Source organism: Corvus hawaiiensis, chromosome 2, assembly GCF_020740725.1.
Source record: "Corvus hawaiiensis isolate bCorHaw1 chromosome 2, bCorHaw1.pri.cur, whole genome shotgun sequence".
Classification (NCBI taxonomy): domain Eukaryota; kingdom Metazoa; phylum Chordata; class Aves; order Passeriformes; family Corvidae; genus Corvus; species Corvus hawaiiensis.
Window position 1 is genome coordinate 5,773,759 of NC_063214.1, and position 14,423 is coordinate 5,788,181.

Sequence of the window (14,423 nt, forward strand, 5' to 3'; positions counted from 1 at the left end):
TAATTTGTTCTTCAAAATTCCCTGCTCGTTGCTTCTTATCAGCTTATTGTCCTTTAGCTGCTTATAAATGGATTGTTTCATAATTGGCTCCAGTATCTCTCTAGGTATCACAGTTAGGCTGACTGGCCTGTAATTCCCCAGGTCCTCCTAGAACAGTAATTTTCAGAGAAGAACTGCATTTAACAGATATTGAAAGACATTCCACTTTTGCCCTGCTTATCTTTATTAATTGTCTAGTTTGGTTCCATCCCTTAAATTAAAAACATGTTTCCCATAAGTATTCATCCTCCACTTGAAGCTCAGAACAACCCAGCCCTATCTTCACCTCTTCTGTGTTCCTGCCCAAACCCTCCTGTTTCATACTTCCCCAATCTCCCTCTTCTTCGATGCTTTATATCTTCCTCCCTCTCTTTTCTTTATGGTTTGTTTGCAGCTCCTTAGCAAAATATATTCCCCAGCAATTCATATCCACCAATGCCTGGAGAGAGTCCTGGAAAAATCAGAGAGCCTGGCCCTAAAAATGCATGCAGTGATATTTGCCAGGCTTGGAGGGATGTGGTAAGGTCTGCTTATAGGTTTGTCCAGGGCTGGCTACACTTACATGATCTCTGAGACCGGTAGGTGGCAGAGAGATGATAAAATCTGGGAGACTGATCCTGGTGATCAGAGGATAGATCACTTTGGCTCTGGGATGGACAAGGACACGTGTTACCAGAGAGCTGGGCGAGTGTCTGGCAGAGGAGAGCGCTGGGTGAAGGTCCCAGCTTCTTGTAGGGAGGCTGAATGTGCCCAGCGTTCAGCCTCAGCCGTGAGAGAGAGGTTTGTGTGTTCAGCAGAAGAACAGGAAGCGTGTGCCACTTTCTAGCTAAGCAGATCCCGAGAAGATAACTTTGTTTGAGGGAGGGGTATCGTTATCCAGGGTTGTGCGCTATATAATTGCACAATCTGCTATCATGCATGAACAGAGCTGTTCAATAGCGTGGCCCTGCCTTGTCCTGACATCATGTCTGTGTTGGAAATCCGTTTGGAATGAAAAATCCCACATTCCCCAAGTGACCTCGTAGTCTCTGAGCAAAAGGCTGAGTTGCAGTGGAGACTTCACAGACTCAGTGGTGCCAGGGACAGAAGCTCAGTCACCAGCCTCAAAGCAGCTAAAGGTTGAGAAGTCAGCACTGAAGCAAACTTCTTTCCAAAGAAAACAGAATTTTAAAAGTGTAGGAGGATGCCCATGATTCTTTGAAGGCAAGAAAAGTCCCAAAGGCAAGGAAAAGCCACTCTGAGTTAATAGTGTTACTTCCACTAGCTGTTACTATTTTTAGCACTGGTTTTTTGGGGGTGAAAGTACTCAGCACATCTACAGGTTGCCTAATGATAGCATAAATACCGAGCCAGGTACACAGGTTGGAAGTGTTTGCCCTTCTCAGTCTGGCACTGTCAGTGCTGCAGTTCTTTTGCACACTCAGTGATTGTCACGTGCTGCATGTGAGGTCCAGTCTCCTCGACCTTTGCTTTTATGGTCTTGCTGCTTTCTTTCACAGCCACTGCTTTCATGCTACAAAGGTAGCTCTGACTTCCAGCATTACCCTGGTGCCTAAGAGAATCAAGTCTCTTTGCCCTTGTCATGCTCTGCCTTCTCTTCATGCCCATCTCAACCAACCACTTCCCTGCATAGTCCCAGTACAAGAGGAATTCTTCACTGCTCAGCTTCATCTTCATTTAGACCCTTTTCTTCAGAGGGAGGAGGCCCTAGTGAGCTGGGGAATCTGACCCAGAGCTCAGCAGTGCCTTTGTAAAAGGCCTCCAGAGGAAGGGAATATGTGGTTTTCCACAAACCAGAAATGTCCTGCAAACTGGGTGTGCCCCATGCTAAAGGCTCTGGACCGTGTGATACCAAAGAAACCTTCATTCAAATGATCAGGCTAACACAGACCCAATAATCAGACCGGAATGTAATTTCTGCATCAGCTGCATATTGCAAGCTGTTCTGCAACTTGTCAGACCATGTTTGATATTAAGATAGCGTTTGCAAAAGGCAGATAGAAGGTTAATGGCAAAGGTCTCTGACAGTAGCTGGATGTAATTTAGAGATGGACTACAGCCATGTAGTTACATACCAGATTTGGGGTTTGGCTCATTATATTAGAGAGAAGAGGCCTAGAAAGGGATGTGCACATTCAGCTAGAGCTGAGTTTTCCACAAAGACAGTTTTGGTCTGAAAAGGAACGGGCAGTTTAACATCTGAACCACCTGCCTTCTGTGATGCACTCTCTAACAGTGCTGGATGCTGGTGGTACCATTTAGTCCCTCTCTTACTGCTTCCCAGAGAGGGGTTGAGGGTGGCAGTGATGACCACTTATTACCGCTAGCCTGGTTCCTACGGTATATCACCGTGTCCCGCAGCTATAGGGAGGAGGAGGAGAAGAAGATCCAGCAGGCAGGAATTGTGCAGCAAGATTGATTTATTTAATTATTTTACAAACTCTTTTATAGACTTTTTTCTTCATAGTCTAATTGGACAAAGGACCAGCCACCCCTTGGGGGTGATTGGCCAAAATCCTAAAACATCCATTATCAAAATATTTTCTACTATACCATAAACAAGACTTTCCAAGGTTGCAGGTGGCTTGGTTGTTTACATTCCCTGCTACCTCTTCTGTGAGAGAGAAAAGTCTCTCACGGACTTAGAAAAATAACAAGAAGATCCTCACTAACAGCATTTTTGTACCTACAACCACTCACTCATATATTGATACTAGTTTATTTCAGTAGAATATAGCAAAACAAAACAACAAAGGTGTTCCTTCCTCCTCCTTCCTGTCCTTATTCCTCTCATTGATCCAACCACGCCTTTTCTTATTCACTTCGTATTCTTGGGACTTGTGAATGCTCCACATTGTGTGTCCTCTCTCCAGGAAGACTGTTCCCATGCTTTATGTAGCATTGACTGGAAAATGTACTGCTGCTGCTTTTCTGTACTGCTGTTTAGGAGAGTGATTTCTTAAGGTGTCCAGAATATGACTTTCAGTCCAACTACATGCATTGAGGGTGATTTTTCATTTGTGTCTCCAGACTGGTTCCTCTTGCAAAATGTGATTCTTTTCCATCTCTCACTTGTGCTTTAGCTCTTTTGAAATCCAGTTTGAAAAACATCATCTCTGCCTCCAGTTGTGCTTTGGACCTTGGGACTCTGCAAATCAGCCTAAAAGCTGTTTGGGAAGACAACTGCTGAGATGAGGCTCTGAGCTCACATGGACACAAATGCCCAGAAACACTGAGGAGTGGCCTGAAACTGTCGGTTTGAAGGTACAAAATTTTGTGGCCCTCGTGTTTTAATATCTCATTCAAATTACAGCTTTTCTGGAGACAGAGTGTCTCCCAATGCCATTCTGGGAAATTAAATTCGGTGTTGAGTTTGCATAAAGAGAGAGGAGAGCTGCTTGCTGCTTCATCACTTTATGAGCCTGGCATCTGTATCGTTGCTTAGCAAATCTTGCTTCCAGTAATCCTCCTTTTCTTCAGAGCTGAGCACCAAGAGCACATTCTGAGCAATGCCTCCAGAAAGACTACAAAAACCATACCTCTGAGTAAGGTTATAACCTTTGACTTATAATTAAAACTCTCAGGGCATTTAGGTGTACTTGTGGATGCATTACTGAGCCTGTGATTCCTCTTCTCTGTGGCCTCTCCAGCATTTTTGCAGGTGGCTGGGGGTAGGCGAGTGTGCCTGGGGTAACATTCCTGTGTGCTGTGCTGCTGGAATTCAGCTATGCTCCTTAACAAAATAGTTTGGTTTAGACATTTTTGGTGGATGTGCACGTGCAAGATGCATTTGGAGAAAAAACTAAGCAGAGCTAAGACACTGAAAGGTGAGGTTGTAAAGTTGGTCTTTCTCAGCTTTGATTAATATTGACTGATAATCTTGTTTTCCCATTCTGCTCCTTTTTCCCAGTAAAAGATGTTAAAGAGCAGACCAAAGTATCTGACAATGCCAAATACAAACCCAGTACTTCAGTATCTGCCTGAAAATCAGTAATGCAACTTGTCTGTCAGAGCTGGGTGTAGGGCAACGAATTAATTCAATTAATGCTGCCACTCTCAGAGATTTTGGCATTCCCTTTTCACCTGCCACACTACAACACCTAAAGACCAGTGAGTGCGGGCACACACAGAGCTGTGCTGAACCACAGTGGAATTGCAGAGCTGCTTTGGTCCCTGCTTAACTGAGCAAACTCCCATTTATGCATGTGTTAGGTTTTCACTGCCTGTCGCCTGTTCCTCTCCCCCTCTCTGCTTTTTCATGTTCAGTGGACTCTCCTCTCTGTGTCTCTGCCTCCCTCTCTATTTTTTTTCTCCCTATTGTTCCCCACGTCACTGACTGTCACTCACTTCATAAAGCCGTCTGGCTCGGAGCTTAAATATTGCAGGGCAACTAAAACCCACCATCAGAGCCAATTCAGTCATATCTGCTCAGTCGTGCGACAAGGTTGGGGCTTTTAGGGTAGGGAAGAAGAGAGACAAAAGTTCACTCTTCCCTGCAGAGTGCCAAGAGAGGAGGGGGACATATTTCTTCGGTGGAGCCTCTCACAGCGGCAAGTTGCTTGCTCAACATCCTTAACCTATTCAGCCTCTTTTGCTGGTAGCGTGCGAAGGTTCCGACGTCTGGGAGCGCAGGGTGGGGGTCTGCAGCCAGCCCGTGAGGGTTCAGAACACAAATCTGGTGACTCTGAGTGGACTTAGGCAGAGTCCTGCTCTTTCCTCGTGACAGGCAATTTCAGGGAAAAGGTGACTGCCGAAATACCTCGCTTATACCTTTTTTTGAGGCTGGAGGAGCTGACTGCTTGCAGGTGGAATCCCAGACATTTGAACTGGTTGTGCCACTCTTGTCATCCATCCACCCAGTATCGTTGCTTGCAGTTGAACCAACTGAGCAACCTCGAACCACTTCACTTGCAGAAAACAGAGGGGATGGGTATGGCAGAGTGGTGAAGAATGTGGCCAGTTGGAAGAGATCTCAGGAAGGATTTAGCCAAACGTAGCAAGATGTGTGATGGAGTTAGACAGGAAACATTCTCCCTTCTCTTGTACAGTGAGTTTTCCGTGTGATAAGGTTTATCACGTCTAGAATGTGGCTCTTGCGTGCTGCAGTGGAAATGCTCGAATGGTAGCGTAGATATCAGTGTGACTCACAGGGCTGGAGTTAACTGAGGTGCCTGGGGGATAATGAAGCTTGTACTGTGTGTAGTCATGTTTTATACAGAGTTGCACATGATTGGTAACTGTCGGGTGTACTTTGCTCTGTGAACTTGCGGAAAGAGGATGTTTAAATCAGTTTAGATAATGTATGTAAACAGCATAATCTTCTGCTAGACTTGTTAATGTAAGTGCTGACATTAACACACTTCTTTACACAACTTTAATGACTGAGAAAGTAGCAATTTTCCTTGGTGATTAAATTATATGTTTCCTGCTTATGTATGCGAGGTGTTTGTGCAAGCTGAAGGAACTGTGTTCTGTTCTTCATTTTCTAACATGGGTATCTGGGGTAAAAATGTTGTGAAGTTTGAAGGCAAGGAATATGAGTCCATCTTGTTTTAGCAAAATGCTATCATAAGCATTTTTTCTTTTTGATTGAAAATTTGTGAACCTCCCCCAAACCATAGAATTCTCACTATTTTGCGTGTTTGCCTATGTGTGACTACATACACAGAGTAATTGAAAGAGACTGGTATGCGTTGGTGTGTCATAACATATGGCATTACAAATATATCCGAGTGGTATCTGAAGGAGGAGGGAAGTTTAGATACTCAGATTTCCATGCTGTTGACTGTACCTTCCTTTTCCCAGTGCTTGTGTATGTGTCTGCATGTTGGGAACTATAGATGGAGGTAGTATCTAAGAGATGAACTTCTAGATCCCTGTGAACAGCTATTTTATGAATAATGTTCCCTGTTTCACTTGTCATGCTCTACAAGTCGGTCTTTCTGGGCCACTGAAATATTCTGCATTCCTCAGAGACTTCAGACTGCTGTGATGTGTTAAATCAACCCATACAAAACAACTTTCATCTCTATTTCCCTCATTCATAGATCTTCGCTTGCCAGAAATTACATAGTGGGAAGTTCAGGATATGCACAATGAAGCTCTGACCTATGAATAATTTCTTGTTATGCAGAAGTAATGACAGATGTAATATTTGACTTGCATTACTTAAAAACGGACGGCTTTCTGAGCTTTCCAATAGTATATCTGCGGCTGGCTTCCAGCTCTGTGTTAGACTGAGATAGTGGCACTGACATTTTAGAGACAGCAAGTAGTATTTCAGGTCCCAGTTAGAGACCTTGGTGTTTTCCCCAGGTTGGTTCCACTGTCAGTGTGGCAACTGACTTCAGAAGGCGATGCAAAGAACAGCCCCAATAGCACCAAATAATTATATTGCATGTAACATATTCTATATAGCAAAACTAACCTATATAGTAGTTACTAAGCTTATACAGCATTACTAACATAGCAGTGGTGTTGCAATTGCTGTTCTTACCTAAGAGAGTGATTGCTAAAGTAGAATTGACAGTTGCAACCTAGAGAGAATTCAGGTTTGTTTAGATGCAGGATGGGCGCAGATTCGAGATCTGTTTGACCTGTGAGGGGTTCTGCTGCAGAAGAGCTTGTGTGCTTGAAAGCTTCACCCTCTCTCCTAACCACTGCAGCTGCCTGCTGATAAATCTGTTCCACTGTACTGCTGCTGAGTGTTTGTACGTGTACAAAATCTAAGCAGACTCACAGAACTGAGCCTACAAGGCACCACAGAAGACTCTCACCTGCAAAAGGAGATAAATATATTCCCTGGCTGAAAAGTAATTGCCCATTTAGAGCCATAGAAGAAAGAATTTAGCAGGCAGCTTGCTCTGGCTTCCCAGCCCTTCTCCTGCTAATAAATCATTGTGAACAGGCAAATCAGCAAGCAAGCAATCGTCTTTCTGTTCTCAAAGCATATTAGGGAAATACTGATTGAAAGCAACAAAAGACATCAGCGTGAAAACCTGAAATCCTTAAAATTTAGCATAATTTGTGGTCTTTCTCTTTGTTTTTTCTTCCCTTAGACAGTAAGAAATGGGTGACTGGAGTTTCTTGGGGAACATTTTAGAGCAGGTGAACGAGCAATCCACTGTCATCGGGAGAGTTTGGCTCACAGTGCTCTTCATTTTCCGCATCCTGATCCTGGGCACGGCTGCCGAGCTAGTGTGGGGAGACGAGCAGTCAGACTTTGTGTGCAACACCCAGCAACCTGGTTGTGAGAACGTCTGCTACGATGAGGCCTTCCCCATCTCCCACATCCGGCTCTGGGTCCTGCAGATCATTTTCGTATCCACGCCCTCGCTAATGTACTTCGGGCATGCTGTGCACCACGTCCGCATGGAGGAGAAGAGGAAAGAGAGGGAGGAAGCTGAGAGGCGCCAGCAAGCTGAGGTTGATGAAGAGAAGCTGCCCCTGGCTCCAAATCAAAACAAAGGCAACAACCCTGATGGAACCAAGAAGTTTCGCCTGGAAGGTACTCTCCTGAGAACGTACATCTTCCACATCATTTTCAAAACCCTCTTTGAGGTGGGATTCATAGTAGGTCAGTACTTCCTGTATGGCTTCCGAATTCTCCCTCTTTACCGCTGTGGGCGGTGGCCCTGTCCCAATCTTGTGGACTGTTTTGTCTCCAGGCCCACAGAGAAGACCATCTTCATTATGTTCATGCTGGTGGTGGCTTCTGTATCCCTCTTCCTCAACCTGGTGGAGATCAGTCATTTGATCTTGAAAAGAATCCGGAGGGCTCTGAGAAGACCAGCAGAGGAGCAGCTTGGAGAGGTCCCAGAGAAGCCCCTCCATGCCATCACAGTCCCCTCCATCCCGAAGGCCAAAGGCTACGAGCTGCTGGAAGAAGAGAAGCCGGTGTCCCATTATTTCCCTCTCACGGAAGTAGGGGTTGAGCCCAGCCCCCTTCCATCAGCCTACAATGAGTTTGAGGAGAAGATTGGGATGGGACCATTGGAAGATCTCTCCAGGGCATTTGATGAGAGGTTACCATCGTATGCACAAGCAAAGGAACCGGAAGAGGAGAAGGTACGAGCAGAGGAGGAGGAACAAGAGGAGGAGAAGCCAGGGCCTCAGGAAGAACCAGGGGTGAAGAAAGCAGAAGAGGAGATGGGGAGAGATGAAGTGGAAGGGCCTTCAGCACCTGCTGAACTTGCCACTGATATGAGACCCCTGAGCAGGCTAAGCAAAGCCAGCAGCCGGGCCAGGTCAGATGATTTGACTGTATGAAGGTGCAGGACGGGGGAGCACATGAAAAGGAAAAGGTTGAAGAGAAAAGGAGAGATAGAGAAAGAATCAAAAGATGTTTTTAAGCAAAGTGCTAAAATGGCCACTTGGATATTATTTCCTTTTATGATTCTCAACTGGAAAGGTACTACCATGGTAACTGTGCCTTATTTGCCCCATATGTCCCTCTATTTCCCTGTTTCCACATGCCAGCTCACTCCTTACAGTAATATCTACACTGTACGCATAACTGATGTATTTTAAAACCTAGCATGGCAGTAATACCCAAATGTTGCCACTGTGATCGTATTTACTGAAAGCCTTGTGTTCCACATTTCTCTAGGAATGTGGGGAGGATCTGTCTTTCAGCCAGTGAGGGGAAAGACTGATCAACAACTGCATCTAGTCTTTCTCTCTCTGTTTTCTCCTATGGCTCACTGAGCAGATCTCCCCTTTGCTGTTGGCATGGAATTGCAGTTATTTAATTCACAAAGTGAATTCTATGCTTAGAATCAACACACTAAAATACTAAGCCCAAATTCCCTTCTTTATTCAGAAAATAAAGGCAAAAATGTTCCAAATTTCTCTGTGAATGCATATCTGAGTGAGGTAAAAATATTTTCCCCGGACAAAAATATTTCTTCTCTTCCAGTGACATTGACAGTGGGCAAGGTTAACAGTAGCTCTCGACTATGACTTAGGAGATGCCTAGAGATGGATTATTTGTTCCCAAGAGGGTCATCCAGCCCAAAGACTAGTTCAGAATACTGGAAAGAATAAATTCAAGTGATGTTTTTTACTTGTAGCCTTGTGACTTAAAGATCTGAAACTAGATTTAGCCAAGCAAGAGGGAAAAATCTTCTAAGAAAGGAGGGGACAGCTACAGCCCCCAGAGCATGAAACTAAATACAAGCCTTCATGGTATGATCCTGACAAGTGTTCAGTTCCTGGAGCTTCCAAGCTCCCAGGCACTCAGCAAATCTCAGGTACAGAGTCCTGAAGGCACCTGTGAACCTAAATCAGAGGTCTGGGTAACTATGTGACTTTTTAAACCTCTAAATACAAAACTGGTTGGTCAAGTTTGAAAAGACAGATATGGTAAAAGTCTTTTGACAGCCTTTGTTTTTAATTTGACAGACTGGAACCATTCAGTGGGCACTAGTATTAAATGCCAAAGTCTCGCTCAAGTAAGACAAGGTCTTTCAAAAGATGATTTAGACCTTTCGTGCCAAGAGGTCGGTACAGAACTCTCAGAGACTCAGAAAAATCTTTTTTTACAGAAGGCAGAAAAAGATGTGCTTGCAAATGTTTAGATGTCTAATATAGATTTCTAATTTTAGGACTGCAGCAGCAACTCTTGGCTGGGACAGTGCAGCAAATGCATTCAAAAGCTTCAGGTTAACAGCGATTTCCCCCCAAAACTGAGCCTCATGCCAAAAAAGTGCAGGTATGCACTCTGCTCTGCTCTGCTCTGCAAACCTCAGACCCTGCCGTCTCAGCAAATTCTTTCTGCTGGGCTGCAGCCCATCCCATTGTTCCCAGGGCAGGCTCTAATCCAGGTCAGGGAAAAAAAGGTCTTTGGCACAATGCATAAAATTCATCCCGCCATTAGCTAGAAAAGACCCCCTGTGGCCTCCCATTGTGGCAGGTCTGACTCAAAGCCCAGGGAAGGCAAATGGGTGTCTGTGAGAGCTCTGGGTGGGCTTGGGCCCTGTCCCAGCTCCAGTACAGTCAGTCCTGTCGCTCCTGATCCCACTCCTTTGGTGGAGTTCCCTGCCTGGCCATGCAGCCGCGAAGGTGGCTGGACTTCACTGCCGAGTGATGTTAAGCTGTACATATGTAGAAAGTCTGTAGGGTGCATTGGGATTCTTCAGCACCACAGAGGTGCAATGTATTTGTTTTTGGTTTTTTACACTATTCATCCTTTTGCTCCTCTTGGGCCTGTGTATTTTCCCAAAGTTTGCAGCCTGAGGTCAAAATCTTTGTTCCTTAGACAAAGGCTGTTAGGGTGTCCTTCCTTGTGAAGGAAGACTGAAGGTCCCTCCTCAGTTTTGGGAAGGAATATGATAAAGCAACACATGCAGAGAGAGAGTCTGGAGGCTACCATTTATCCACTCTCTTAACACAGAAACAGGAGAACAGTTATCACAACTGAGGAAAGAGAATGTTTTTCAGCAGGAAGAGTCCGCTGTGCCCAGTTCAAGATACTAGAACTAAAGAAAGGGCTAAGATTTAGATGAACAACACAATCACCACACTTATACTAGATGGGATCTATTTTCTTTTCTCCACAGAAAGAGATAAGAGAGTTTGAATGATTCTAAGCATCAACCAGCCCAGTTGTTGAAGGGGGTTGGAATCATACTCTCCTGCAGGTAAAAACCCCAACCTTGTAACAGGATGAGGTATCTGCATCAGAGCCTCTCACCCTTCCAGATAGCAAGGTACTGGACTGGTTGAATCACACCCACCCCTGTTGACTTCTAATTACTCGACAATTCCACTCCTTAATCCTGACATTCATACACTCATTAGACTACAGGACTACTTAAAGATGAGTGCTTGTTCATTAGGAGTACATGGTTCACAACATGGCTGTCAGGCGGGGCAGTCTTTAATCACCATATGTTAATTAAGTCCTTTTCCACTAGAGAGCCTCAGTAAAATGCACCATGTGCAGTATACTCCATGGACACTGTAGTTCTCTCACAGCTGCCACAAGAATGCTCCTTTCTTCCTCTGGGTCCCAACAGCACAAGGAGAAGCTGGCATTTTGCTCCTGCATCCACTCAACTGCTGCTTGATTTTTTTTTTTTTCTTTAAAGCCAGTTTTCAAGTACTCTGCTTGGCCAGCAGTGAATCTGTAGCCACCAAGCACGGGCCACGGCATCAGGACAGTGCTGCTCAGCAAACGGGGCTGGGAACAGTCCGGTCTTCTGGCACTCAGCCTCATCTCTGCAAGGAAATTGCTGTGGGACTTGCCACCGAGTCATTCTTCCTGCTGGTGCAATTGGGAATCATTTTCTACCTTACAATGATGATGTGAGTCCTGACTTGTGCTAGTAATGGAAAGGGAGGTCCTTGGATGGAAGGCCCTACGGATGAGCAAAGGATTATTGCTATTTCTGGATGTGATAGCACTTAAATGTGTTGTATTCCCTCTCAATGAGACAAACTTAATTGTTCATTCAAGAAATTCCTAGTGAAGTTGCATAACAGCCTCAGAGCTGTGGATTCTACTCAAAAAATAATTTAGCAAAACACAGAGATCTATATGAAGAATGGGGAAAATTATTTCCTTGGGAAGGGGGAAATCACTGGACAATTAGAGCCATACCTGGATCATTTAAAGGTGTGTTTGCCCCTGTGGCTCCCTGTGCAAATAAATTACTAACTGATCACATGGCTCTCTGCAAGGAGCATAAGATGCAAGTGTCAAAATCACCAAAGGAGGTGAAAGTAGGAGAGCTAGGTAGTCTCTTAGCTTACAATAGCATGTGGGGGTTGGTGTTCTCTAGTGTCTAGAGCAGTGGACCTAGGATAATAATCTTAGATTTATTTCCAGCTCTGCTTCTGACTTGCTGTGATAATCACTTTACCTCTCAGTGCCTGTTTTCTCCACCTGTAAAATGGGTGTAAGAATTTCCACCTACCTCACAGGGATGTTGTGAGGCTTCCTTAATTCTGTTTGTAAAGTAAGTAGGAATGATCTGATGAAAAGCACTGCTGAAATGCATGGTATCCTTGTTATTTCTTGGCAGAACTGCTAACTTGGGTAATAGATAACTCCTCGACAAGAAGGGTAGTGGTTTGGAAATGTGAATACTGCACTGCACTGCACTGACAACATTAACATGGATGTGGATTTGCCATGGGTAAAAAAGACTTTATTGATTCCCTCACCCATCTCTCCCACCTTAGCCAAGGCCATGCATGAAGCTGTGGTGACAGTGTGGTGACATGGACCCCTCTTCTCCATCCCCAGCATCCACTCTGGGGCAGCATTTATGCTTAAATAAGGCAGTTCCTGGAGCACGTGGTTCAGGTTGGTGGAGCTCTGACAGTTTTAAGGTCCTTGCAAGGCATGTGGGAGAGGGTTGTATCACACAGAATATTGCTGGGCTTCTGTTTTAAACCACTCAGCGCAACAGAGACTGACACCCACCATCTCTTAGTGCTGAAACACAGTGAGCTGCAGATTCCTCCTCCTGCAGGAGAGGAGAGATTTGGGGGATCTCTGCTCTCTGGGTCTGCATGGACATCAAATCTACTTACTGAGGGGGGAAGTCCCATCTCTCCTGCTGCTCAGTAACTCACTGACAGTGCAGTTTTACATTTAAAGAGCGGCTGTGTCACACAATGCTGAAAAAAAAGTGGCAGTTTGCTGTTTTGTATAGAAAATGGCTTTTCAGGCTGACAACCGAAAGTAATCCTAGCTTAGGCTTAGTTTTGTTTAGTAAAGACAGGAACATCCATGAGAACTACACTAAAGCCTTCCTGTAAGCCCAAGGCAGTTGTGATAAAACAGTATATGGTGCCAGATTTCCTGAGGGCCAGGGCTGGACAAATGTACCAAAATCAGGGGACTTGTCCAAGTATTGGAATAATTTTTTCCCCCAGCAGAATGACACTGCCATTCCTTGGGCTCTGTGTGTGCTGTACCTTTTAACATGGCTCAGGAAAGGCTTTTTGCCAACACCAAATGTGCTTACACAGCTGAGCAGTAACCATGGCGAGCGAATGTGTGTCGGCTTGCCAAGACATAGCCTGGCACACAATCCTTTCCTTGCCACTAGCTTGGCACCAACCTATTTCAGTAGAAGAGGCAAGACTTAGGTATCTGTCAACAATTCAAGCTTTCCTCTCAGCAGCCTGCTGTACAAAGAGACACAGGAGGTTTGTTCAGCTTGGAGAGGAGGGGGCTAAGGGCATTGGGAGCTCTAAGTTCTGTCTTCAGGTTCCTAAGGCAGAGTTCCCAGGAAGATGGAGGCAGACTCTTGACAGAGGTGCACAGCAAAAGGCCAGAGGCAACAATCACAATGAGCAGCAAAGGAAAATTTTGACTCAAAGATTCTGACAAGGAAAAAAATCGTTCAAATGGAGAGTGGTTCAGCACTAAAGCAGGTGCCCAGAGACATGGTGGGATCTTCATCCTTGGGGGATGAAGCCTGGCTGGGAAAAGCGTTAGCATCGTAATCTGACTCTGTATTGGGCTGAAGGGTTGGGCCAGGTGATGCCTTCCAGCCTGAACTCTCTATCCCATGGGATATCCCAAGTTGAAAGCTCAGTGCAGCCACTGCGTGGTGGAATGACTTGTGTAGGGAACTTCCTGCCTCACGGGGTGCCCTGGTAGAGCTGGTTTAGGCTGTCCCAAAGGCCACACCAGCTCCCCAGGCACCAGCAGAGGCTGATGCACACACAGAGTCAGCTGTTCAAGTGTTCAAGGCCAGGCTGGATGGAGCTCTGAGCAGCCTGGTTTGATAAAAGATGTCCCTGCCCATGGCAGGGGGTTGGAACTGGATGATCTTCAAGGTCCCTTCCAATCCAAACTACTCTATGATTCTGTGATTCTATGAACTGATGTTTGGTAGCTACAAAAGCTGCTTGAGGCCAGAATCGTGTTGTGTAACTGGTTTGGAAAAAGCATTACAAATAAAAAAAAAAAAAAAAAAGAAAAAAGAGAGTATGCTTGTCAACAGATAAAATCACGGAAATATAGCGGCTTAGGTGTTTCCATATTTTATCTTCAGCGTCAAGTGTGCCTTTAAATCCATCTGAAAGTGCAGAGGACTGCATTTTAACATTCTGTCAACAAAAACCTGTGTGTTTTAAAGCTTGCTGATCTGGGATGAAGCAGCACTGAATAGAAATGGTGATTACAGAGCTACTGACAGAACATTTTGAAAAAAACAAAGACTGTTGGTTTCACCTTGCTAGATCCACTGGTACAGTGAAAGCAAATCAGCCATTTATTGGTTTCCGAGGTGGAAAAGCTATATAAAAAAATGCTCAGGTAAGTTTTTCTATACATAACTTTAGTTCGCAGAAGAGTCATAGACAACCCTGTAAAGGAATCCATGAATTGCCAGTGAACATCATCATCTGAACTCATCAAAACT

At 44.9% G+C, this 14,423-nt stretch overlaps 1 protein-coding gene across 1 annotated transcript in view; it reads left to right on the plus strand.

Moving 5' to 3' along the window:
- The window catches only part of GJA8 (gap junction protein alpha 8), a 32,454-nt gene extending 20,414 nt beyond the window's left edge, over positions 1-12,040 (plus strand). Inside the window, exons 3-5 of the mRNA XM_048295520.1 lie at positions 3,123-3,303; positions 7,098-8,285; positions 9,645-12,040. Of these exons, the coding sequence (XP_048151477.1) occupies positions 7,108-8,285; positions 9,645-9,729 (1,263 nt within the window). The 5' untranslated portion in view covers positions 3,123-3,303; positions 7,098-7,107 and the 3' untranslated portion in view covers positions 9,730-12,040. The remainder of the gene's footprint in view (positions 1-3,122; positions 3,304-7,097; positions 8,286-9,644) is intronic.
- Positions 12,041-14,423: the final 2,383 nt, after the last annotated feature.